This window comes from Pithys albifrons, chromosome 1 (assembly GCF_047495875.1).
Source record: "Pithys albifrons albifrons isolate INPA30051 chromosome 1, PitAlb_v1, whole genome shotgun sequence".
NCBI lineage: Eukaryota > Metazoa > Chordata > Aves > Passeriformes > Thamnophilidae > Pithys > Pithys albifrons.
In genome coordinates this window covers 6776897-6802909 of record NC_092458.1, presented here as the reverse complement: position 1 = coordinate 6802909, position 26013 = coordinate 6776897, and the positions used below count along the sequence as shown (strand labels likewise).

Here is a 26013-nt window from a genome sequence, read left to right as displayed (position 1 = left end):
AGCACAGCAGCTGCAACTTTGTTTATTCTTAACTGCTTTCAGTCTCACAGGGTCTTATATGGATCAGAATTGCTTACCCGTGATTGTTCTTACCAACACAACCCCTTTACTGCAGGTAGTTGAAAGGCCTGATATTGGCAGGAGAAGCTGTGGGAGGTATTTGTTTTAATTTGAGGTAAGGGAAGCTCTTATGCATGTGACCATTTTTAACAAATAGCCCTCAATAATACACGTATCAGTGTAAAGAAAGGGATTCTTATGAATAAGATGTAAAAGGAAAATTGCAGTAACTTGCTAATTTAAAAATATAAAAGAGGAGTTAGAAGATCACAATATGTTTTAGATACTATAACACATTCACCCCATAAAAGTATTTACATTTTAGATCTCAATAAAACATGTTGGTGTAGAGGAATATATACACAGTAACTGTACAGCAAAATATCACTGCTGATTCTTGCAGTATAATTGGTGTAGATTAATTGAGACTAATGGAGCCTTGACATCCTTTTATACCATCTGATTGCTTGGTCCACTGGCTTCTAAAACTCCTTAGTATGCTGCAGTGTCTGATAAATGTCAGAGAATATGCCATTTAGTATTAAAAGTAAGCACTTGTGGTGCACTTAAATTGAATCAGGTCCCCAGATTCAAGTATTATTATTTCCTTTCTTTATCTTTTGTAATAATTTAGGTAAGACAACATTTTTTTTCTTACATTCTTATTTCCAGCTTTAGTTCTGTGCTCTTTTTGTAAGTTAGAAAGCTGATAGTGGTGTGATTTCCATTTGCAAAGACTAATAGATGTTTATTTCCCATAATATACAAAGCCGAGGAGATTGCAAGTGTCCCCAAACTGTCCTCTTTGTAATGTCTGCAGTCTTTCCTAATCAGTGCAAGAGCCATTGAAATCAAATATTTACAGAGCAAAATAGAAAAATTATTTGTGTAAGGAAGGACTTTCCACTCTGTCAAGAACAATGTAGTCAATTTGCAATACTTTCTATGCAGTAAGAGGATCCTCATCTCTCAGTAGCATTTCTTTCTTAGTGTATGATAATTTCTTGACATTATGCAGTGAGAAAAAATTTTTAAGGTGCCATCTTTATTTTTCCTGATATTTCTTCTATTCTATATTATGTATAGTTTCCAAAATATGCACAGAAATAAATGATTTACACAGGAACTGAAAGTTTCTTCAGAATTCTGTTGTGGAAGTTAATGAGCAGCAGCAAACTTAGAATTGACAAGCAGCATTTTTCATGTACTTTGGATATCCACCCACAAAACACTTGAACTGTTAACACCACAAATTCCACCAGTGCCTGCTAATCCCTCTTGTGCATCATTACCATTAAAGGATCTCTCTCTCTATAATGCCACTAACCTTCAGAATCTTTTTGAAAGTTTAGTATGAGCTTACTCATTTATAAAAATAAATATTATTCATCCATTCAAATACAAATCAGTATTGATCTGCTAACTGCCTTTGAAGCAAAATGCATGAAGTGAACAGAAAGAGTAAGCTTGGACCATTGATTTGTCCCAGGGGAAATGGGAAGGAGCCCTTCACAAAGCATTTACAGCCCTCTGCAGCTGAATATTGCTGATCCTGTTGATGGAAGTTGGCTGCTATCATGTGGTACAATACAGTTTCCTTTTTGTGGGGATGGCATCCAAGTGTTCTGGCTTATGAAACACTCATCTAGTTTGCATATTAGGCTGTATGTCTTTGCCATATAGCACAGCCAAAGGTTTAGTAAAAAATTGAACAGAACTTCTTTAAAATCTCAAATAAACATCTCAAATAAAAATAAAATCTGCGGTGAGCAGATAAAGAATAGGAGAGGACAGATAAAACACAAGGACCTCTTATCTCTTTGCAGTACCGTTTTGTAAAACTATAGATAATAAATAAGACAATGAAAACATTCATTATGCTTAACTTGCAAATTGCATCTTAAAGGTCACTAAAAAGTGTCTGGCCTGTTATGAAATATTTTTTACAAGCATCAGCTACGTAGTTTTCACAAAGATTTCAGATTTTTTGTAAATGAAAGCCTCTGGATGCACTAAATTCAATGCAGAGGAGTGATGGGAAGTCCAAAAACTGTTGTAATAGTAGTGAAAGAGAGGGAAATTTCTGTTGGGTTTGGTTTGGATTGGATTTTTTTTTAAGTCAATAGGGATTTTTTCATACTAGAGTATCAGAAGGTATTTGTGCTGTTTACCACAAGCCAGTGATTTTCCTGAAATAAAGAACAGCTTCTACCAGGTGGCTGTAGTTGAACTTGTACCTGTAGCACCTTGACTATTTGTATAAGCTCCCAGGGCTAGAGAACACTCCACCAGTCTTGTTAAGTTACTCCAATCACTGATTACTCTTGTTGTTACAAGTATGCACCTGTGGGCCTGTGTTTACCTGGCTCCTATGTCCAACTTAGTTATAAATGTACAATTATCCTCTGAATTTAAAAGTCTTTTGTTACCAAATTTTATCTCCCATTATAAGAATTTACAGGTTATAATCAAATAATTTTTTAGCCTAAGAGAAATAGAATGAGCATCTTGGGGTTTTCGTCAGAGACTGTTTTCATATCCTTTTCTGATTCTCACAATTCTTTCAAATCCTCATATTTAATCCTGAAGTATCCTAAGCATCTTTCCTAAAAAATGTATGCCAGAACAGGGCATAAATTTCTAGGAGCTGGGTAGAAAGATAATACATACTTTCTTTTTCTGTTCACTGCCTCTCTATTAAAATATTTAAAAGACTGTTTACCTATTTTAAGCATAGCCTTAGAGTGAGAGTAGTTTGTTTATTTAGTTTTATTTTTATTTTTTCTGTAAAGACACTTTTTCAAATCACTTAGTTGCAGAACTCGTATTCCCTATCTAATAATTTGTATCTTGTATTCTTTGTTCTTATATATATATAACATTGTGTATGGTTGGTCATGTTGAAACATAGGAGTTCTTGGGTATGCTTGTTGATTAATCTATGTCTCTGAAGCAACCCTAAGTATGAAATATGTAACAGTAATGGCTCTGGACCCTCAGACTGGGCCCCCATGATTCCCAAGTCCGTAACATGGAGTATTGAAGCTCCAGGAATATGGGGTCTGCTGTGAAACAGAATTACCAAAACTGTAGTTCTGAAATTGTATTTTTAATATACATAGTCTGTGAAATAAAAAGCATGCACATGTAATTTCTTCTTTTTTTTTTTTTTTGCTTTCCGTTTTCTTTTCCCTGTTTTTCTGAATTCTCAGCATTCATGTTTCATGTCATTTACTGATCTTGGATTGGGTGTTACCTCAATTCAATGATGTTTTCATTCTGATTTGTGTCCTTTGATAGAAATGTTAAATAATTTTGGACTAAAGATGCACCCCAATGGTAAACTCTGAATTTCCCTTACAATTCCAGGCCTCTTTCCTTTTGAATTGTGCAGCCACTGACGTGAGCAGGTTGATTACCTTTTTACTGTGAAGGTTTTCTGCAGAAAAGCAGCTTTTACAATTATGCTGACTTCAACTCCTACTGCTTTTATACATGGCTCTATAGAAAAGAAAAATCTTTGATCAAAAAACTGCACTGCTGAATTACATTGCCACAAAAATGGTATGGTTCTGTGCTGTAAACAAAGTGGATGGTGTTAAAGAATTACCATGGTAATGTAGGAGTGCCTGGTTGCTGTTTATTTCCTAAAAGTTATTTGTGAAATGCCAGCAGATTCAAATTGTTATGTTCTAAAGTCATCACAAAAATGTGACAGTCTAGCATTTTTCTGACCCTCAGAATACTAAACTTACATAAAATCACTGGTTTTGACAGCTTTATTTATATCATTGATGTGCCTTTGCAATCAAAACCTGTGTGGCCAAGGGTGCATTTTAGTTCCAGCCTTGGAAAGTGAGCAGCATTTACTTGAGTCCACTGAATGTAACTGATGTGATAGCTGAGACCATAGCAGAAGAAAAACTAATTTGTGCTTTTGTCTGTGAAGTAAACATCTCTTGTATCCACATTTGGTATTTTTAAATCCTCACACACAAATTCTCTTCACTGCTTTGGGGGGTTTGCCCATTCTAGAATGTGTTTCTGGTGTTACACTGATTTGTAGCCAAGTTGTTGGTTTTGCATTATATTTTTCTTTCTCAGTATTGCAAAAGAAACCAACACAGAGTATTAATGTTTTTATTAAGCCATGGCAAACTGTTGGATCTGTAGCTAATCTTGTGTGCAAGCAGGTGCTCAGTGTGATCTATTACTGTAGACAGAAAACAGCACAATTAAAATTACCTTCAACCTTTGGGGCAGAAGAGATGAAAGCTCTGTAGTCTCTGAAGTTTATTATGCTATTCTGTACAGGAATTTCCTTGGTGCATTGTGCTTTGTTTTGTTGAAGGAAAAGAATGTGGTTTTTTAGGAGGGCTATTGTGTCTCATGGGTCAAAAGAAGTTCCACATCAGGTTAATAATAATCTGCTCCTAACTGGCTCAATAGAACTTTCCCTTAGTCTTGAACAGCATTGCTGTATGAAGAAAAGGTTACAGCCCATTGTATAGTAATAAGTAGGATTGCTTTTTCTTGCATAACTCCCTACTATATACAATAGGCTGCAATCTACACCAATAAACTTAAATTATTGACTTTGTTTCTTCTCTTTCTACCTCCTATTATCCCTTTGCCTTGTCCAGTGTATGCTCACTGGTTCATGTGTATTTAGCAATACCTAATGACTTACTTGTCCTAGGAAAAGTGACAGAAAAATAATAGCTTCTCTCTTTCCTCTAATAACCAGCCTATTTGAAACTGTTTAATTAATTACAGCAGGTTTTGTGGTCATTTTAATTGTATTTGAAAATAAGGTACGTTTAGTAGCAAGATGTATCATTTAAAGTTCATACATCTGAAACAGGTGACTTGGGAATGGGTGGAGGGGACAAATCAAGGGTTTTACCTTTGGGATTTTGCTGAATTTATATGTGCAGATAGGTACACATGCACTATCTTTAATGGTCCAGTTGTACTTTTAATAAATAAGAAATAAAATAAAAGTTATCCATTGGAGGTTTTGTGCTGCAAATCGAATAAAGTTGGTGCACTTTTGGCAAATTTATTCTTGTCCTCTGCCAGGAAGGACATAGAGGCAGCAAAGATGAGGGGTCTGACCAAGGCTGCAGTCTCAGTTGTCTCTCTCTGCCAGATCTCCTGAGGCTGCTTTGCTGGTTAAGCTCCAGGAGGATCCTCAGCAGAGCTGGTGGGGCTGCATCAGTCTGGCCATGCAAAGGTCAGTTGGTTGCAACAGTGATCTTGTTGAGAATACTGTAAGTGAGGAAGACTTGTTTGTGGACCTACTGCAAAAGTCAGGTTTTAGCTCATAAGATAAGTTAGAGAGGAGATAGTAACTTATAGGTAAAATAACATCTACTTAAATGATGCATATTTTCAGATATTTCTTGCCTCCTACAAATCCCTCCAGACAAAATACAGGAAAATACTTTTTAAAAGTTCAATTCAAACTGCATGTATTTAGGTGTTATCAATATAGAGGAGAATTTACCAAAAATTCCTGAGTTTAAAAACTTTGAAGTCTAACTCTGCTTAAATGCCTGGTTTTCCCTTACTTCTCTGGTTCCTTCCTCTCTGCAGAAAGTCTGAAAGGAAGTAAAAAGCAGAAGTACTTAAGCATAAACTATGTCGTTTTTAAATGAAAATTCTTGAATCAAATGCATGTGTATTTATAAAACCTTTTAATTATAGTACTCAGTAACTAGGATTTAAGAAAGTGTAGAACATATACATATTTGTTTTCTAATAAAACAGGCTACCCATCGATTTGTTGCAAAAATCTTTGCATAGAAATAGTATCTAAAAAGCACTATATACTGGAAAACTATTTACAAAAAAACTCACAAACAAACCCACCCCACTGGTAAACTGACAGTTTACTATAATTGTAAACATGACAAGATTTAAAGAATTTCTGTTTCATTATTTTTTTTTGTTACGGATATTTTTAAATAAAAAAATTCGTAGGGAAAAAATTAAATATCAGTTGCACAGATTTTAAGTAGGTGTCTGAAATCTAGAAATGTCATTATACCATTACAGCAGATGGAGTCAGTACATTTTCTTTTGAAAAATGTTTGAAGTCCAATTATGGCAGTATTTAAATAACAGGGTTCTCTTTTTCTTTTTCTTCTCCCTATTTTCACAATAGTCTTTATTCAGATATGTAATTGTTATATAATGAAAATCTAGCCATTGATATTAAAGTCTAGTTTAACCTAAGTGCATAGTAAATATAAAAATATTTTCTGTAAGTATTTTCATAATTTTTGTTAACATTAATTTGAATTAATGTTACTTCTTTGCTATGGTCTTTCATTTCCATTTAAATATAAATATTAATATAATACTGAAGCTTGCAGATAGATTACAGACTTACATGCATCAATCATCAGCAAAGGCAATTTTTATCTCCTTCTTGAAAATGTCAGAAGTATTTGATATAAAAAAGTTATACTTGTGTTACAAACATTGACATTTTCATATTCCCAGCTAAAAAACTGCCCTGAATTTCAAATAACTATCCAGAAATTAAATGAACATCATAAAGAGTTTCAGAAATAATTGTAAAAAAATTTCATCCTATCTAATACCACAGTAAGGAAGCATTTTAAAAATAATTTATCTACTACTCTATTGCAAGTTACACCTTTGCATTCTGAATACAATTGTGCATGCTCTACCTTCCACTGTAAAAGTAGGAAAACACAAACCTTAACCAAAAGTAGCACATAAGCTGTTGAAGCTTCTCAAGTGAAAAAAAATGTCATTTTTCATGATGTCCAGACTTTACAAAAATAGCTCTCTCAGACTGGACTCCAGGTAGACTGCTGGGTGCCTCAGTAGGAAAGTCCAATACTCTGAACTGGTGTGGTGCCCATTTTATTCTCAAGGACATGTTTGTTTCTGAAGGTCCAGCATGGCTTGACTGGTAAAAACTAAACCCTGGAATATTCTTCTCTCAAGGTGACTGGAGCATTTATGGCATTTATATCCCTTTCTTCCATAGGTTGCACTGGTCATATCTCACCTTAGTTTTTGCAGCCTTAGGGGGATGTAGGAGAGCACTTTGGCCTGTTTGACAACTTCAGCTCCTTGCAAATTTTCCCACCAGTCTGTAATGAGGAAATAAGGTTGTGGTGATAACTAAGTCCACATGTGTGGAAATGCAGGGAACTCACTGCATTGCAGTAGAAACAGAGTTGAGGAGGCTTATGAAGTTACAGAATAATCTGATTTGGAGTTCTTTTAAAAGATTCAAAGTCTATTCAGAGGGAAAAGTGAAATGCTTCATATAGTGCAGTGCAGACAAGAATATGCAATTTTGCTATGAAGGCATCTTGATCTAGTATTGATTTTTTTTGTCAGCCTAATCTACTGTAGTTCAGGTATGGATAGCCTTTTTGCTCTGAGAGGCATTTAAAAACAACAATTAAAAATTGAGTAAGGGGAAGAAGGAAAAGAGGAAGTAACATAAAGGAAAATTCTTACCTATTGCCATCATGAGTCTGAAACACCATCATGTGCCACAGCCACAGTTGTACCGTGGGCCATGGGCAGCTTTGAATACCTACACATTGGCTCATGTTGGGTTTCTTTCAATTGGATACTTGTGGTTTTATGTATCTGATTCAGACAGAAGAGCAGCATCTCTCACATTCTCAAGTTGGAATAGTGGTTCCAGCTCTTGGGCAGCTTCTTTACTCTTCAAAAGAAACCATCTAAATTATACTGTGTATTTCCCTTCATTTGAGTACAGCACTTTACAGATGTAACAAACACAAAACAAATGTTAAAAATAGTATTTATGTTGTTGAAATCTGTGTTAGGAACTTCCTCTAGGTCATAAGTGAACTGTGTGGCATATAAAACAAACAAAATGGTCCAACAGTCAACCAACAAGAAAATATGTGATGTTTGGGATAGCCATAAGATTGATGTGCTTAAAAGTAATTATAGATATTCCATTTGAGTTTTGGTAGAAATCTGGTTCAAAATAATTCTACATTTTTGAGAGAAAAGGAAGGAGAAAAACAGCATATAAATTCCTTCCTAGTGGGAGATGGCATTTATTAATTTTGGACTAGTGCAATCAACACAAGGGAGTAGAGAGGCCTCCTCTGTCTAGTGCTCTGCTTTTGCAGTAAATCATTTAATTCTATTCAGATATGTATTAAACTCCACATTCAGTCATAGTATGAACTGATGTTGTTAATGATACGACCAGTAAAAGGTAATAAAAGGTGAATGGATAGCCAGTTGTCAGAATTCCAAGTAAAATGTTGGACAGAGGGAGGAAAGATGCCAGCAAGAGAAAGGCATCTAATGAATTTGCTACAGAAAAAAAAATCCAAATGCCTCAGAAACCAGCAGAAAGTACATAATAGGATAATACAGGCTGGGAGGGACCTCAGGAGATTCTGTATTTTGTGTTTTGGCTCAAAGCAAGGCCAGCTCTGAGATCAGACAGGGCTTCTCAGGGCTTTACCCACTTGGGTGTTGAAAACTTCCTGAGGTGGAGACTGCATGAGCTCTCAGCCAACCTGCTGCACTGCTGGCTGTCCTCATGGCAGAAAAGTTGAACAATAAAACAGATATTTCAGCAATGGCTGAGAGCATAGCAGGTTAGTTGGATTTAAGGAATAGTTTCTGTTGTTTGATTGCTGCTTAGCTTAAATCATCTTGTGAATGTGCCTCAATAATCTCACATCTGTTTTGAGAGTTCTGGGCTATCAGTCCTTTGAACTCAACACTGAAGAGAGTAGATGAGTATATGCAACTTTTATATTTGAGTTCTGTTTAAGCTTATATTTTGTGAAACAGTAATACTTCGTCGCCTCAGGAGAGAGTGCTAAGTTCTTTTAATTCTATGGAATAGTATCTGTATTGTTCTTGAGGTAAATTATTCCTTTCACAGATAAGAGAGTATTTTCACATCTGTATTGCTTCTTTTTGAAAGAAGTTAGTTAATACCATAAATTTTCTCTTATTGAGGGAGTGGTTGCCTAAATAAAATTTGAAGGTATTGAATATGGGAGATTTTACATTTATTTCTGTATACTCTGTGATCTTTACTAAAATCCAGAGCTAATTATTGCAGCAAAGCAAAATGTTCTAAAGATGAGGTGAGATTGGTTTATGGGTCATCATGAAGCACAACTGGAGTCTTCTGTGGAAAATTTTTTGTTTTATACTTTCTCTCTTACCTTGTTATGCATTATGACCATGAAGCAAAAAAAAATGGGCTGTTATAAGTTCTTTCTATGACAAAGCTGGGGAATCCTTTAAAAATGAGAGAGTTACTGTAAAGGTCATCTAGTCCAGCTCTGCCAGTTTAGATTTATTCCTTACTGCATAGAATATAATGGTCTGAAAGTGTAATTTTACAGGGTCTAGAGATGTAGGTCTATACACTAACAAATCTCTCAGCTCAGAACATTTCCTAATTTCCTTTCACATCCCCATTCTGTATTTTGTTTCAATTAGAGTCATTCCTGATTGTATCCTGCCTTCATTGCCTGACACAGGTGGACTCAGCATGACTTGTCAGTGCAATATGATGGGAAGTGTTACAACTATGAGAACTTCATCTAGGTCCTCACTTGTCAATTGGCTCCTCTCTGTACCCCTCTCCTGTTCAAGGAGAAGGGAGGTACCAGGACTGTGAGAGCATTCAGCCAAGGACACTGGCTGGCATGTGCCATGACATTTGGCATTGTGAGAAAACTTGTGCTGAGTGGTGAAAATGTTCGAATTAATGGAACACAGCTGCCCATCTCAGAGTGCCATTGTATCACAATGCTTTTACAAGCACTTTTTCCAGAGTAGTGGGTTTGAGTCCACAGGAGTCTCTGCCTCATTCCTCTGCCCCACTTACACTTCCTCAGTGTGGGAGATAGTCTGGTTTCACCTAGGAGGAAGATGGCTCATTGCAGCAGTGTGGCTCCTGAACACAAGCTGTTTTATTGGGTGTTTCTGTCTTAATGGAAAGAAGCTCTTGTTGCTCAGTGCCTGATCTCTGAGTCAGCAAATCCGTCTCTGCTGCTGTGCTGTGGAGGAAAAGGAAGGCTTTGTTTTCCATGTAGGATAACTGCGTTTTGTACATTTCTTAAGTATATCCCTTTGCTTTCAGATTGTCCCAAGTAGATAGTATTTCCAACAGTACAGAATTCTGACTTTAGAATGAAGGGTAAAACTAATTTTGTAGGCTGGTTTGTACCCATAAGGTCAGCATAACCAGCTCAGAATTAAAAAGACCTCATGTTATCTTTCACCACCTTCTGAGATGTGCTGTTTCATCTTGTGCTTAGAGGAAGTTTTACTGAATTGCAGCAAGTAATGTGACTTTATCCTGGAATGAACTGTTCTTTTTCTACCTTAATTTATAGATGCAATGGAAGTGTATGTTATGAATTTTAGCAGAATGTATTATGGCTGATGTACGAACGCTCTTCCCTTCACATCCCTGTGGAAACTTCCCCTCTATTCAAAGCCAGAATTAGTTTTCTGGTTCTTTCACTGAGAGCCTGTTATGCCCAAGTGCTAACAGAGAAGAACTTGTAAGAGTGAATCTTCCTTAAAGCAGAAATCTGTTTTCTCAGTTCTGCCCTTATTTGTTACAGAGCACCTACATCCCCTGCACTTTTCTCTGTCATATAATCAGACAAGCAATATGAAAGAGATCATGCTGTGGGACACAATCAGGAGTGTTGGTAACTGCTTCTGCTGAAGTAGGTCTAGGTACTCTTTTCATGATAAGCAAGCACCTAAGTCTTGTAAGGGGGCATGGGACCTCTATTTTAAGCTAAGCATTTTTCCTCTAGAAAGACTGTGGGCCTGATGCAGGATTTTGTTAATGCCCTGGGGTTGACTTCAGTTTTACAGTAGTTTGTTTTCTTCTCTTGGCTCATTGCTGTGCTGCAGACCACCTCTCTAATCCAATGTATCAAGCATAAGTTTCTTTAATCTGCTTGTGTAGCCTTATTGTTTCAAGGTTTAGATGAGCATACAGAGGAAAACCTACCTTTCCTATGAATAGGACAAAAATTTTCTAAGCCAAACCAGATTTTTCATGGGGGAAATTGCATAGTTTGAAAGAAGTTTATTTGACTGACTGATACCTCCTGGAGGGGCAATGCAGCGAGGCACAAGCAATCCACAAGGCTTCTGGAGTCTTATGGGGTGACTTGTCTTGGTGACACTGTGAAAGGACAAAAGGCAATGGACATAAATTGAAATGCAGGAAATTGCATGTAAACATAAGAAAAAGTACTTTTACTGTGAAGCTGGTTTAACTGGAACAGGTTACTCATGGAATTTGTGGAGTTTCCATCTTTGGAGATATAAAAACCCAATAGACACACTGCTGTACTTGAGTCTGCTTTGAGCAATAAGGTTGGATGATCTCCAGAGGTGCCTTCCTGCCTCAGTTGTTTTGTGTTTTTTCTGACTAGTCCCTTCTCCTCAGTAAGAGATTAAACTGGGAACTGCTCTGAGGTAGAAATCTAAATAAAGGGTTAAATACTGTTCTGGAGTAGGTGACAATTTAGTTCCTTTTTCCTTCTTAAGTGAATGCACTTGAAACATACACAGTGATGGGGCAAGTGATGCATCTTGGATTTTTGCCATTAAAAGATGCATACAGTTTCTGAATCCTCCCTTTCTCTCCTAGGTTAGTCAATAAAAGTAGTGTGGGAGGTACCAAAATTACATGTTTCAAAGTAGATGTAGAACAGAGGAGTGATCTCAGAATAAATTATTCTAATGAACACCCTTTGTCTAGTTTAACTTTTTATCTTCATTTTCTTCAGGCTGCTGTGACAGTGCTGCGATCCATGTGTGTCAGTCGAAAAGGCAGTGGGGGAATATGAGAGGTCTCATTTAAATTTGATGTTGTCCAGAAGTTTTACTGCTTCAGTATATCAATTAAAGAGTCCTGTATTTTAATGGCTAGGAAGGAAAATTTCCCTGGTGGTGGAAAGCAGCACCACTGTACATTATTTTCTCAATATAGCCTGAAGATTTGAAAAAACTATTTTCTTTTTTTTACTATTAAAAACTATTTTATATTGGCATTCATTATACTAACAACTTTGCACAAGCAATTTACACTAGCTTGTGCAACTGCTGATTTGCATCCAGCAAATGCAACATTTGCCACAGAGCCCCTCCAAATGAAAAGGAAACATTTAGGGATGGGAGAATGAATTCCTGAGAAGAAAAGCTGTGCTTGTGATCACATTTCAGACAATCACAGTTCTGTCCTAAGCAGTTGTATGAAAAGAATAGACATCTTTGAAATTATCAGCCCTTGTCATTTATGTAATAAGGAGAGCATCCTGCACAGCTAATGTAGCCTTTGCCCACCACAGAGGTAGCTAGAAAATTGGCAGCTTCAAGGTCTCAGGCTACAATTTTCTTACAGTAAAATACTCTTAAGGCACATATTTAACTCTTCTTAAGGCACATGCTGTTTCTTTCTCCATTTGGTCATTAACAAAATGCATGTATTGGGAATACATGGTCAGAGAACCTAAAATACAGGGATCCACTTAGAACTGTGACCATGAATGACATGGCATAGCCATGTACTGTAGATCTAGTACTTCTAGAAGCCTTTGATAATGGACTTTTTGAATGGTACCCAGGAAAGTATTGCTTTGCAAACTTTATGAAATACACGTTCATTTGGCCTTTGTATTGAAACACCTTTTGGGTCTCTGAAAAAGTAAAACTAAGGAAGGAGTAGGAATATGGTGTGTGGGATAAAATACCAAGCCATGACTTCTGAGATCTGTTCTTCTAGTGGCTTAGTATCTCAGTGCCTCTCACAATCCATTTGACAGAACCAGTGTTTCATTCTTCTCTCTGTCTGAGGTACCCACCATTGAGAAGAGCAATACTCACTGTAAATGATTCTGCCTTACTTGTTGACACTATTTTGAATGTAGTACAAAAACTCACTTGTACAAGTTTGTTCATATATAAAATTCATACTGTGTTTTACTATTAGATGTCCTATATAGAATCTTAGTAAGTGCTGTCCTTTTAAACCCAGGTATAGTAGTTTTACTGTAGTGTGCTCAGAAGCAGTGAGAGCTCTGCAAGGAAAGCACAAGTATTTGTAACCAAAGCACTAAAAGATCAAGATTTAATTCAATAAATTTGCTTTTGGGAGGCAAGGCTGAAGGTTCCAGGCCATTGTTAATCAGCTGTGGCATACTTTGTCTGTAAATATCTTTTCAGTCCAACTCACCATGGATTTATGAATTACTTGTATAGGATGACTGTTTCATCATCAGCCTATGACTAGTGTAGGAAATAGTTCTGGGTCTGCTTTCATAAATTCACTGCTGCGCTTTTGTATTAGATTTTCTCTCACATAGACCATCCTATTTACTGCATTTGCCATTTACCTATTCATAGGGAAACCCCACTTTTAGAAGGGTTGTGGAAACTAAAGCTCTTGAAGCCTATTAAAGGTACTTTATTCACAACTTAGAACCAGCTGGTACCATTTTCGGGCAAATAAGTAGTTGTAGCCAAAGATAAATCAGAGAATGTTGTGTGTGTGAGAAGTTCAAAATCCAGAACTAAATAAAAATATGAACAATTATTCAGCAAAATATAAGAAGAAAAGAGGATAGAATCGGATTTGGAATAATGGTACAGTTCTTGGTTAAATACCCTGTATGACCTGACAAACCAGATATGCCAAGATGAGAATTTTTGGCAGATAATCTATTAGCAGTCCCTGGACTCCATTCATAGAATCATAGAATCGATTGGGTTGGAAAAGACCTCCAAGATCATCGAGTCCAACCCTTGGTCCAACTCTAGTCCCTTTACCAGATCATGGCACTCAGCACCACGTCCAATCTGCGTTTAAAAATCTCCAGGGATGGTGAATCCACCACCTCTCTGGGCAGCCCATTCCAATGCCTGATTACTCTCTCTGGAAAGAATTTTTTTCTGATATCCAACTTAAATTTCCCCTGGCAGAGCCTAAGCCCATCGTGCCCCCTTGTCCTATTGCTGAGTGCCTGGGAGAAGAGACCAACCTCCACCTGGCCAGAACTTCCCTTCAGGTAGTTCTAGACAGTGCTGAGGTCACCTCTGAGCCTCCTCTTCTCCAGGCTAAACAACCCCAGCTCCCTCAGCTTCTCCCCATAGGGCTTGTGCTCCAGTCCGTTCACCAGCCTTGTTGCTCTTCTCTGGACCCGCTCCAGCACCTCAATATCCTTTCTGAACTGAGGGGCCCAGAACTGAACACAACACTCAAGGTGTGGCCTCCCCAAGGCAGAGTCCAGGGGAAGGATCACTGCCCTGGGCCTGCTGGCCACGCTATTTTTGATACAGGACAGGATCCCATTGGCCTTCTTGGCCACCTGGGCACACTGTTGGCTCATGTTGAGCTTCCTGTCAATTAGTACTCCAAGGTCCCTTTTTGCCTGGCTGCTCTCCAGCCACTCTGTGCCCAGCCTGGAGCGCTGCAGGGAGTTGTTGTGGCCAAAGTGCCACACACAAAACAAGGCGATGAGGTATTTGCCTTTCTAAATACAATCATAATGTATCTCACTGTTTAGTATGTTCCATTTTGAGTGCAATTTCACCCTTAGGTGCTTGATTTGACCTTTAGCCTGGTAACTGATTCCTTCAGAGCATCAAGTCATGCCGTGTCTCTTATCTCCTGTGCCAGTAAAGTCGTGTGTGGCCCAGCTTCAGCCCTTCTTCCAAAAACTGCCTTGCTGATGACCTGTGTGGACTCAGCCACCTTCAAGACCTATCTGACTCTAAACAGTAATCTTTTTTTACATATTTTGAGGGCTAAAATAGTCACATAAGCAGGTCAATAGTTGCTCCTGCTGAAAACAAAACAGTTACCTGTCGTGAATAAAATTCTGCCGCTAATTGGCAGGTTTCAAACTTTCTGAGCTGCCAGAGGTCTTCTCTCATCATGCCTTTGTAACACAGTCCCTGAAAACTTTATTTTCCACAAATATCCATGAAAATAAATACTACTGTCTATTATTAGTTCTTAATGGAGACTAAGCAGCATGGGAAACAAAAAAGATTTTGGCAAAATCATCTGTTGCGAGTACCCTTGAGCATGAGATGTTATACTGGTGTATAGTGTGACACTGTAATATGAATAGGTTTGCATTTCCCCCCGTTTTCAATTTTAGCTCTGAAATTTTGGATCTCAACACACCAAATGCCGAGAAATGTGTATGTGGGGTATCAAAACCTGTGAAAACAGAACATTGCCAGTGTTCTCAAAGTATTGAGAACTACCTCTCAAAGTGGGAGATCAATCAAATAATTGGCAGCACTAGCTTTCTTTCCCTGCACCCCCTGAGACTGGCTTTTCCATCTGTAGCAGAAAGTTCCAATAATCAGAAGTGTTACCCTGCTGAAACTAGAGAAAGTTATTTTAAAAAGACAGAGGGGAACTGCCTGACTGTAAATAATTCCAGTGTCTAAACTTGCAGCTTGAGAAAAATTGGATTTGACTTGAGCTCTAAATAAAACTATGAAGATAGTTGCCATTTTCCTTTCCAATCAGACTGAGCTCGAATTCAGGTAAAAGAATTGGAGATTATTATTTCCATAACCTGGTTCTTTCCTGCAGCTTTTTTAAAATGAGCAAGTGAACAATCTCTGAAGAAAAGTGAAGAAACCAAAAAGCACTTCTCCTTGGAGGAGAGTTTTAGGAGCTAATTTGGTACTAATTGCTATGGCCAATCTAGATCTTCAGAGAACCTTCAGTTGCGGTCTTTAGCAGACCTGCAAATTCTGTAACCATGAAAAGGAGTTTATGTAACTATTATAATCTGTGTATTTTTTTAACTTGGATGTAATGATCTGTTGGTCACACTTGGAAGTTTTATTAGATCTTAGAGAAGGTCTAAGGAGCTGTTTGACCCCAAGTCTTTAGACTTCCTCCTTGGTCTCTTGAAGTTTGGCAAAGTACCCAGTCTTCTCAATCAATGGTTTCAATCTATTTGTCTTCTACTTTTATATGAGCTTTCAACTGGAACAGAAATTGGCTAACTTTCATCATAACAGTTTTATTAAATATTCATCTCTCCTGATAGCAGTTTCACTCCAATTTAATATTAGTATTGAAAGATGAGTTTATTAAGTTTCCTATTTGGCATGATACAAATAATTTAATTAAAAATTAAATTATTTCACACTTTTATTTAAATATATTTTTCCAAATAGAGAGCTATCAAATTACCACTAAATGAGTTAATAATAATACATTTTCAGGCTTCTGAATGTTCATGACTAACTTTCAATCTTGTTTCCCTTCTGAGAATATATAGAGAAGGTGTGGTACTAACCAAGAATAAGTACATTATCCCAATAGCTGAGATCAGACAGAAAACTGGATAACTCTGAGAATGAGACAAAACCTGGTAGCCTCATATCTTGATAAATTTGTGTTTTACGTACAAAGGTGCTGATGCTTGATTGGCTGCATGCAGATAGTGTTGATTATAACATCTGGTTTTGCTGCAGGAACAAATTCAGTTATAGGTTGTTGGTGATCTCTCTGGTTTATGTGAGCCTCCACCTGCAAGTGTTTTCCTATCTAGCTGTGTTACTGTGCTATAATCCTAAAAGGCATGCCCTGGGGGAGATTTCCATTTCCAGCTGCGCAGTCTTCTGATGGACTTTCAGAACTCTTGTCAATCATTTTGAAGAGTGTTAAAGTAAATATAACACACATAGCCAAGTTTCATAATGAACAGTTGTGGGAAGAGAGGAACTGTAACGGCTCCTCTGTGCACATTGAAATCGCCACTGGTGATGGAATGTGCAGCTAAACCCTCAGAAAGATAGGGCTAGAGGTAGGCTGACACCTTTGTTTAAAAAGGAAAACAAAACTAACAGAAAAACAGGAAAAATCCTTGTAAAAAATTGTCTTCTATTCCTCTTCAAATATATGTGCTTTGGAGGCTGCGGGTAGCAAAGGCAGATACAGATATATAAAATCTTTCTTTGATCTTCTACATAGACGTGCATTTGTGAGAGGCTTGGTTTTGGTATATTATTAAATACAAGAAGCTGAAAGATCACATATTACAGGAGAAAATCATTGAATTCAAAAAACTGAGGCTCAGAGCATTCCAGGGAGTTTTGTTTATGTTAAGCATTAAGTGACACCTTCCTTTTGAATAACAAAAAGTTTTTCTAATTGTATTTTGGGTGACTGGAAAGCACGTAATTCAGAATATTATTAAACAATTTCAAATTTTCTTCAGAAGTAACAGTTCCCACATGTCTTAAGGTATTCATCTATTTCATCTTTTCAGTGGCCATCTTGTTTCAATTTTACTTATTATTTTTAGTTTCTAAAAGCTTTCTTTAGTATAGGATGCTGCTCTCTATTTAATTTCATGCTTGTTTTCAGAATTAGTAGAAGAAATAAATTCTTGGAAAGTGGGACAAGATGTATGTGAAAGCAATTGCTTAAAGCTCAAGATGTATCAGAATCAAAAGGCACTGAACATACCTTGAATCTGCCTTTGGGGGCGAGTCATTAAACAAGCTTGCATTAGTACAGCTGAATTTATGGCTTTGGTATGAATCCATAGTTTTACAGTTTGTGGCATTAAACAGAAGTATTTATATTATTTCTATATTTGCCACATCACAGAATTAAGCTTAAAAAGGAAACATTATAGTTGCCAGCATTAAGACAGGTCGCATAAAGGAGCTGTGGGATCTCTTTGCAGATAGTTGGATCCAGGCTAGAGTTGACCCTGAATAACATGATCTGCGTTGGCAAAGCAAGCCTTGTTCTGATCAAGAGGAAGAGCATGGCATCCTTTGTCATTTTCTGATTATAAACAACACATTTTATGTTACATACACATCTTCAAGGTTAAAAAAAGAAGCTGGTGCTGTTTTTGCAAAGGGTGAACTAGCTTGAAGCCTGGAGTCTCTGTAAAGTACTCTTAAGTGTTAGTTTGAATCACTGCAGTTGAATAGTTCCCAGGAACTTCTCACAGTTGTAACTTTTGTCTATAGTTATAATTTAACACAATGAGCTAATTTAGAATAATAAGTGAATTCAGTAAAACCTTTCTATTTTGCAATATGACATAATGTATGGAAAAATGGGTAGACATGTAAATTACATGCTTTCTTCCTATTAAAATCTGATACCCCTTCATTACCTTTCTTCCCAAAAACTGACTCAGAAGTTGAGAGGTGTGAGCTCACATTTGCAGGTTCAATTTACAGACAAAACATTTAAAGAGAAGGTTTTTCACATTGTTCTCACCTGCTTTGAGAATCATTTATAAAAAAACCAAGCAGAGGTTTTTGGGTTTTGTTTTAACACTGTGAAAATATTAGTGGGCAGAATGAAGTTGCCTGGGTTGTAAACTGAGACGTTTTGGATTTGTGTGTGTGTGTGTGTGTTTTCAGAAAACTAGCATTCAAAACAAGTGAAATCATTTCTTTAAATTTTGGTGTGATTTATTTCAGAGTTATTTTTTTACTTCACTAGGGATTATAATTATCTGAGTCAAAGTTTTTAAACAGAAATGGCCATAAAATGTGTTAATATGTATTGCTATTATTAAAAGGTAGGATCTTAAGTAAAGAAGTAATTTACATCCTGTCTCATTGCCAAGGCAATAGGTTAGTTCATGAGACTGGATCAACTGGAAGGAAATACTTCCACTTAAAACCTAGGAAAAATAAAGTTCTATTTCAGAATTTTTATTCATGAGACTTTTTCCCTGTTGTGATTTACTAGAATTTTACTGGTGTCCTTCAGAATACTAGGCCTATTTTTGAGGAATTTTTCTGATGGTCTAATGACCATTGTATAAATGCCTTCACACCTGCATTAGGCAGTCTGTCAATTTGCATATTTGTACGTGTATGTCAAGAATATTTTAGTTAGATGATGTGTCAGAAACGCAAGGGCTGTGTAGCTTCACTGTCATACTAACCAAATGCAGACATTCCTTTGTAATTAGCAGAACAAGAGAAGAACAACCAATTTAGAAAGGAACTTCAGTTGTTTTGGCAAACTAATTTGTGGTCTATTTTAAGATGTTTCACAGTGTGCTTTTGCTTTACAACCTTATAAACAAGTGAACTAAATGTTCCTTTTTTCTTAGGCCTAGAAGTCTGTTGGCTGGCATTACCTGACAATGACTCCAGTGTCATCACGTTACGTTTATTTTATTATAAGAATGTGGTTGAATATAAACATTGTATTTTCACTTCTCTCATTTTGAATTTCTTGTAGACATTTCAACAGTCTTCTCTACAGCAGAAAAGTAAAAAGAAGAACAAAGGTAAAAACTAAATTGTTTTCATGTATTCGTAGGAGGGGGATTGCCAACCTTAAAGTTACAGTATTGCAGTATCTGAGGAACTAGAACTTGTTAGCTGTAGTCAAATGTTCAGTTCATTATAATGTTGAGAATGTGTCAGTCCATTACTGTCTCATATTTTCCTAATGCTCCTCTACCTTCATGAATCTGTGTCTTGTTTTTGATTCCTTAGACCCTGGCCCTCTCTGGGGCCAGGGTTGGTTTTTCCAGCTGTGTTCATGTAATGCTCAGTGCAGCACTTGTTCATTACCTACACTGTCAGGTAAATTATACCATAGTAAATTCTCTTCCTTTGATTTAGACGTACAGAAGCCTTAGGAACTGTTTAGTTTCAAAAGGAGTTTTTTGAACACCTGTGCAGTACTTAAATAGTTGTATTGGGCAACCAAGAGGGAAAGTACATGAATTTATATGTTGTGTGCTTTATCCTGATGTGAAATATTAATGAGTTTCTGATTTTTAAACATCTTGCCTTTCTTTTCAGTGTCTTCTGTGTTGCCTGTTTTATTTTTTTTTGTCTCATCCATAGAATATGGGCTCTGGGATGCTGAACATGGTTTGTTTTGATTTACTTGGGTTTTTAAATTACAGTGACTTGCATAAGCTTTGTGGTCAAAATAGAATGTAATAATTTATTCAATAGCAAATTGAGTTGAAATTTTTAATTAATTTTCTTAAATTTATGGTGTTTTCTAACTAGCTGTCTTGTTGATTTAGTGGATGAGTCCAATGCTTTCACATCAACTTGTCATTTTCAGCTCCTATTCCTGGAAAAAGCAAAAGACGGATCTCATGTAAAGATCTTGGTCGAGGGGACTGTGAAGGTTGGCTTTGGAAAAAGAAAGATGCCAAGAGTTATTTCTCCCAGAAATGGAAGAAGTACTGGTTTGTCCTGAAGGACACATCTCTATATTGGTATATCAATGAAGAGGTAAAGCATTTCTGCTCATTGTCTCAGCAAATACTCTGTGTAGTGCCATTGCCGTGATTTAGTGGGAAACTAATGCTTTGAGTGCTTATATATGTTAATTAACTTTATTCACTCAAATAATCATAGTGAAATTAATATTAACTGCCAGACAAAATTACCATTAAGACCTGGAGTTACTTGGTCCTTCCAATTTGCCTTTTACTACATGGAGAAATAGCAATTTTGTGTGTCCTGCTGACACCAGTTAAGAATAAATCTATCCTCAAACCCTTGAAAGGGATAAGGTAGTTATTTGATCCTGTCATTCAGGTTTAGTCATGGGAGTGTCAGCTTTGATGTTGTGCTGCCTGGTGTTCCTTGTTTATCTGTGCTAGTGACACCACAAAAACCTCTGCCAATTAAGGAAGACACTTTGTTTTCTCAGTTGTGTTCTCCTGTTGTTCCTTCCTTGATTTCAGTGTTCATATATGCTGAACTTAAAAGCATGGGAGCAGCCCAGATGAAATGTGTACATCTTTGATTTTGCAGCATATTCTGCATTGGTACACATTTGTTGGTATCAGCTTTAGCAACAAAGATTTTTGCCAGTGAGTTAGGAAACCTTGATTTTAAATCCTATTCATCTCACAAGTAAATATTGTGAGATAAAATCACTGCCAACATGTGGATGCACTTTGTGCTGGACTTGTTCTTTTAATCATGGCACGTATTTGTACATAACCTTTTCAAAATATTGTACTCCCCAACTTTTCCATGAGTAAAGAGAAAGCAAGTTATTCCATGAAAGGAGTTACTGAAGCCTGTTTTCCCACAGACCTATTCCATTGGAGCCTTGATCCCAGCTTCAGATTAGTAACTCTAACTCCTAACTCCATCCTCCCTCCCCTGGCTACTACAAGGTCTTCATCAGGTGGTAGTTGATGCCTACAAGTGCACTGACTGCTCAACAGCAGTCAAGGAACATATGGAACCCTGAGTTGTGCAGAGGGAAGTAGCCTGAGAATGTCTCTCACCCTGTCCCAGGTGTCCCTGAGACATTCTGATACTGTAATTTTTGAGACCTCAGCTCCATCAGCAGTGTCTGTCTATAATCACCAGCAGATTCCAGGGCTGGCAGGGGCTGCCTCAGTGGCAGATGGACAGACAAGCCAACAGTGCTCTTGCCAAAATTGTTTCCTTGGGTAACTATTCAAAGAAGAAATAGCAAGATATATTCTAAGCAGTGTCCTTTTGATTTAGAAATACTTGCTATGCAGAACCTGTTACAACCTTCTGCCTTCCATGTAACAGCTCCAGCTCCAGTTCTATATGCTGATTTATGTCTTTTATTTGTTTATTTCTTTTTAAGAAAGCATGTAGTCAGGCGGACTGCATATGTAGCATAAATAACAACCTGAATTCTTAGAAAAAGATGGAATTCTATGGAATTCCTTAACATACAGTTGGGTTTTCTGCAGCTTCACATGCAGCTATGAGCAGTTAAATGAAAGAGACTGTGTTATTGATGTAATTGTAGCTTAAAATAAATAATGCTTTCAAAACTGAAAAGTCAAGGGAGATTGAATATCTGATACAATAAACGATTTGTAAGTCTTTAGAGGAGATAGGAGGAAGGTCAGATGTGTTCTGAGTGTTGTAGAAAGATGAAAGCAGCTGAAGAGATATCATGCCTCTTAGCTGTGATATCATATAAAGATGGCAAGCAGCACGCATTTAAATGGCTTTTCTCCCTGTTTCTTACAGTAGGCTGCATTTCTCCTTACTAATTAACCAATCTTCCCCCAGAATTAACTAATTACAATAACTAATTGACTGAATGCATTTGGTCATTTTGTAAATTTTTAAATGTTGGTTCAGCTGTGAAATTGTTTGAGAAAACTGGGTATTTAAAATTGTATTTTACAGCAAGGGATCTGTCTTACTACTTTGGCAAACGTCCCAGTGACTTCTGTGGGAGGTTTGCCAGAGCAGAGCATACATTGGTATTCCTTATGTAAGAAGCAGGCAAGTGAAAACATTTCTGTTTTCAGCATGGTGGGGTTTTTTTTCTGACAGTTCAGCTACAGTAATATCTGGAACTATCTTTGCAGGATGAAAAAGCAGAAGGATTCATCAGTCTACCTGAATTTAAAATTGACAGAGCCAGTGAATGCCGCAAGAAATAGTAAGCCTGCTCAAAAATGATGCAATGATACAATAAAAAAAGTGGAACAAAGGATGAAGTTTTCTTTTAAAACAGGGACATAGTGGATGCTGTTATGATCACGGGGTTGTATCACAGAATAAGCTCAAACAGAAAAAAAATTAATGTTTTTTTTTGTTTGTGTGACATCATGCCCAAAGAAGGCTATTTTTTTACTTTGTCATGAATCACACTGTTTGACTAGACCAAAATTAATTATGAGCAAGAAGACTGCTTGGCTGATTCTGTCCTTTTATTTTCCCAGTTTTCATTTCTTCATTTTTATCTTTCTGGTTTGGATTGGGTTTTTTTAATTTGTTTGTTGGGGATTGAAGAACGTTTGTGTGATACCTTTACACTCAATAAGAAGCTTTAAGCATAATACAGAGACCACCCAGATAAAAAAGTGCCCGAGTTATGGCCAGGCATCAGTATTTATTGTAACTCCAAGTTAGTTGGCATCATCCCAAAAGTTTGCTGATACAGTATGTCAGTCCTGAGGCAGAGTTAAAAAGCAATGGACAGCAATTCATTGTAATTTTGATACATGACCTGAAGGTCTCAAAGAACATTTCTTCTAATCAGTTTATGCTGCTATCCAGATTTGTGCCATTGCACAAATCCATTTATTACTTAGATGCAAATTCAAGCACATGTTACCATATGACAGGTGCATACTCCTACAGAGATATTTTTAGTGTCATTACTGTTCAAACAATTTTTGCCTTGCCATCTAATGATTTTTAGAGTTCTTTTAAGTTTAACAAGACTTTGGAATTGCTGAAATTTGTAAAAAAACAGCACTTGCAGACATAAAATGGTGTAACTTGTAGTACATAGAGTTCTGCAGAACACACTGACCTTGTATCAGTTCCTCTGTGTATCTCTGCAGGATGAACTCTATTCTTCACGATGGTTTCAAAGGGCAGAAAATGAAAACTGCAGTGAAAAAAAAACAAGATACATCGGCTTGGGCTTATTGTCCTGTGTCCTTTGGCCACAAGGCTGAAGTGCTTCATTTTTTCTGTTTTGTTGGGGCAGCAGCATAAAGTCAACTCATTTCTCAGAATTGCACCCTGCTTAAATTGTTTTGTTTTAGTTTTACTTGATTTAGTATGTGCTGGATAGTAGCATGTAAAATGCAGCTATTAAGATTCCTTGCTTGGGTGGCATATAAAGATAAAAACCCTCAAAGAATCCAGACAACAGATGCTGTAACAGTTTTAAGAAGTCAAGTTTTGGGTCTCAGTAACTTGATGATGGCTTTCTAAACTGAACAGATGTCACTGTACATCTGCTTTGAGTTGCATAACATTGTGTCATGCTGTAATGTGTTAGAGGAATTCTTTCAGTCGCAATTTTATGGTACCTTCACTAGCAGTAACTTCCCTGGATAGTAAATTCATATGCCTGGTTTCCAAAACATAGATGTGTGTACATCTGTGGACACACACAGACATATATATTGACAATTGCAAGCATGATACACATGAGGAACATAAGTACCATTTTTCTGAGACATAATGGATTAGAGAGTGAGAATTATTTTATTATCTTATATATATTTATATATATAAATATACATAAAATCCAGTTTTTGTCTCACAAAAATGGTGATGATGTTCTTCATGTATCATGTTTGCAGCTTTATTTTATTTGGGACTGTTAAATTTTTTTAACTTATTTTAAGAGACACCTTCAGAAAAATTATTCTTCTGTACTGCAAATTATTAATTATTTTAAATATATTTTCTGGGTCTTCAAGTACTTTACCATAACTCTTTATCCAACATAGTTAAAAGATTCTGTCTAGTAATTGATTTCATATTATGTATGAAATGCAGTAATTCTCTCAACCCAGTCATGTTGATTACTTTGGTGGAAAGAAAAGATGAGATGTAATTGCCCATTGCTTAGAATGACCCATAAACACAGTGTTGATTTATGACAGCTTTTCAGAAGTCAATCAGCATATCACATTTTCCTGTTGGAAATGCAGTCATTAGACCCAAAGGTAATGTGTAAGTCATTGCGTTGTGAGAAATCAGCAGGACTGAGAATTGTTCTGTTTTCTTGAATTAATTGTTCAGTCCATTTTCTGTTCAGAGAAACATGACAGCTATATGTATATCAGCAAAATTCCCTGATACACAAAATTATATCCTTAACTGGTTAACTTTATCCAAATATAGTGCACTACAGGTGATGGTTGAACAATTATTTATGCACATGTGGGTCAAGGATTATTTAGAAAGGGGTAGTTGAAGAGCACTTTACTTGGTGAAATCTGGCACAATCCTAAAAGTTGTATGTTCATATATGGTTTGAAGGCATTCAGCAACTCAGGAAATACAAATTCATCTCATTCCTTGGTGACCACTCTTATCTTACTTTTAAAAAAAATAGTTGTACCATTACATTTTTATAATTATGTTTTTCCTCTACAGTGCATTCAAAGCCTGCCATCCTAAGATCAAAAGTTTTTATTTTGCTGCTGAACATCTAGATGATATGAACAGGTAAGGAAATTTAGCAAAGTTCAAGGGCACATTCCTTAAATTCTTGAAGCTAGTAATAACACAGTTATAATAAACTACATGTTATTCTAAAAAGTTTAGTTTAACAGCTAGTAAGTGCAGAGGAGCATTATTTCTGACTGGCTTCATAGACTAAATATTCGATTCATGCAAAAATTACCTTATCTTGAAATAAAGGTTTGAAGATCTTTAGAAACACAATTCCCTGTTTCTAAAAGAAAAAAAATACGGTGTGTGAAACAACATCCAAACACAATTTCAGACTTCCAGGTTTCTGTTTTTGGCTGTATGGCATCTCCAACTCTGCTTCCTAACATACTCCCAAACCCGTGGTGCTTGCTCTGGGAATCCTTCTGTTTCTAGCCCTGGAGGGAATAAGAAGTTGGAGAAAGATTTAAGGAAGTCACTGATTCTTTTTTCTACCAGTCTTGAAAACTGACAAAGGGATTACAGGGAATGATTTTTGCAGATCCTCTCTACTGCCATAAATTTAACTACATGTTGAAGTGAATTTGGTGGGGAAAATTTCAATATCTCAAGAAGAGCATGGAGTTAACTCTTAGCTGAGTGTTGAATTTTACTATATGTATTTTAGATCATTTGTGCAATTTTTCAGAAAAGTGATTGAGACTTCAGCACAAAATAAACACAATCCTTCTTAATTTATTTGAATGGTAAATTAAAACATGGAATCCATGTCTATACAAATATTTGGAGGGTTATTTCATTTATTTTCACAACATAAACTGAAATTTATTCACTTCCAACTAATATGCCATTTTCATCATATGACAGAGAACACAAACAAAAATTATTATTATTGCAACCTGAGAATTGTTCTGTCTTAGATAAGGTCTGTGGATACCCTCACTGACCAGAATTGTTTTTAAAATAGAGGGAAAACTAAATCCATAAAAT

At 36.6% G+C, this 26013-nt stretch overlaps 1 protein-coding gene across 9 annotated transcripts in view; it reads left to right on the top strand.

Moving 5' to 3' along the window:
• Positions 1-26013, top strand: part of CNKSR2 (connector enhancer of kinase suppressor of Ras 2) — a 209991-nt gene that overhangs the window by 134236 nt on the left and 49742 nt on the right. For all 9 annotated transcript variants that reach the window (XR_011697485.1, XM_071551813.1, XM_071551983.1 and 6 more), the window contains 4 exons: positions 19358-19406; positions 20204-20376; positions 22467-22540; positions 25006-25077. Coding sequence is in view for 8 of the 9 variants with exons in the window: in XM_071551813.1 (XP_071407914.1) it covers positions 19358-19406; positions 20204-20376; positions 22467-22540; positions 25006-25077 (368 nt within the window). In the remaining variant the exon portion in view is untranslated. The remainder of the gene's footprint in view (positions 1-19357; positions 19407-20203; positions 20377-22466; positions 22541-25005; positions 25078-26013) is intronic.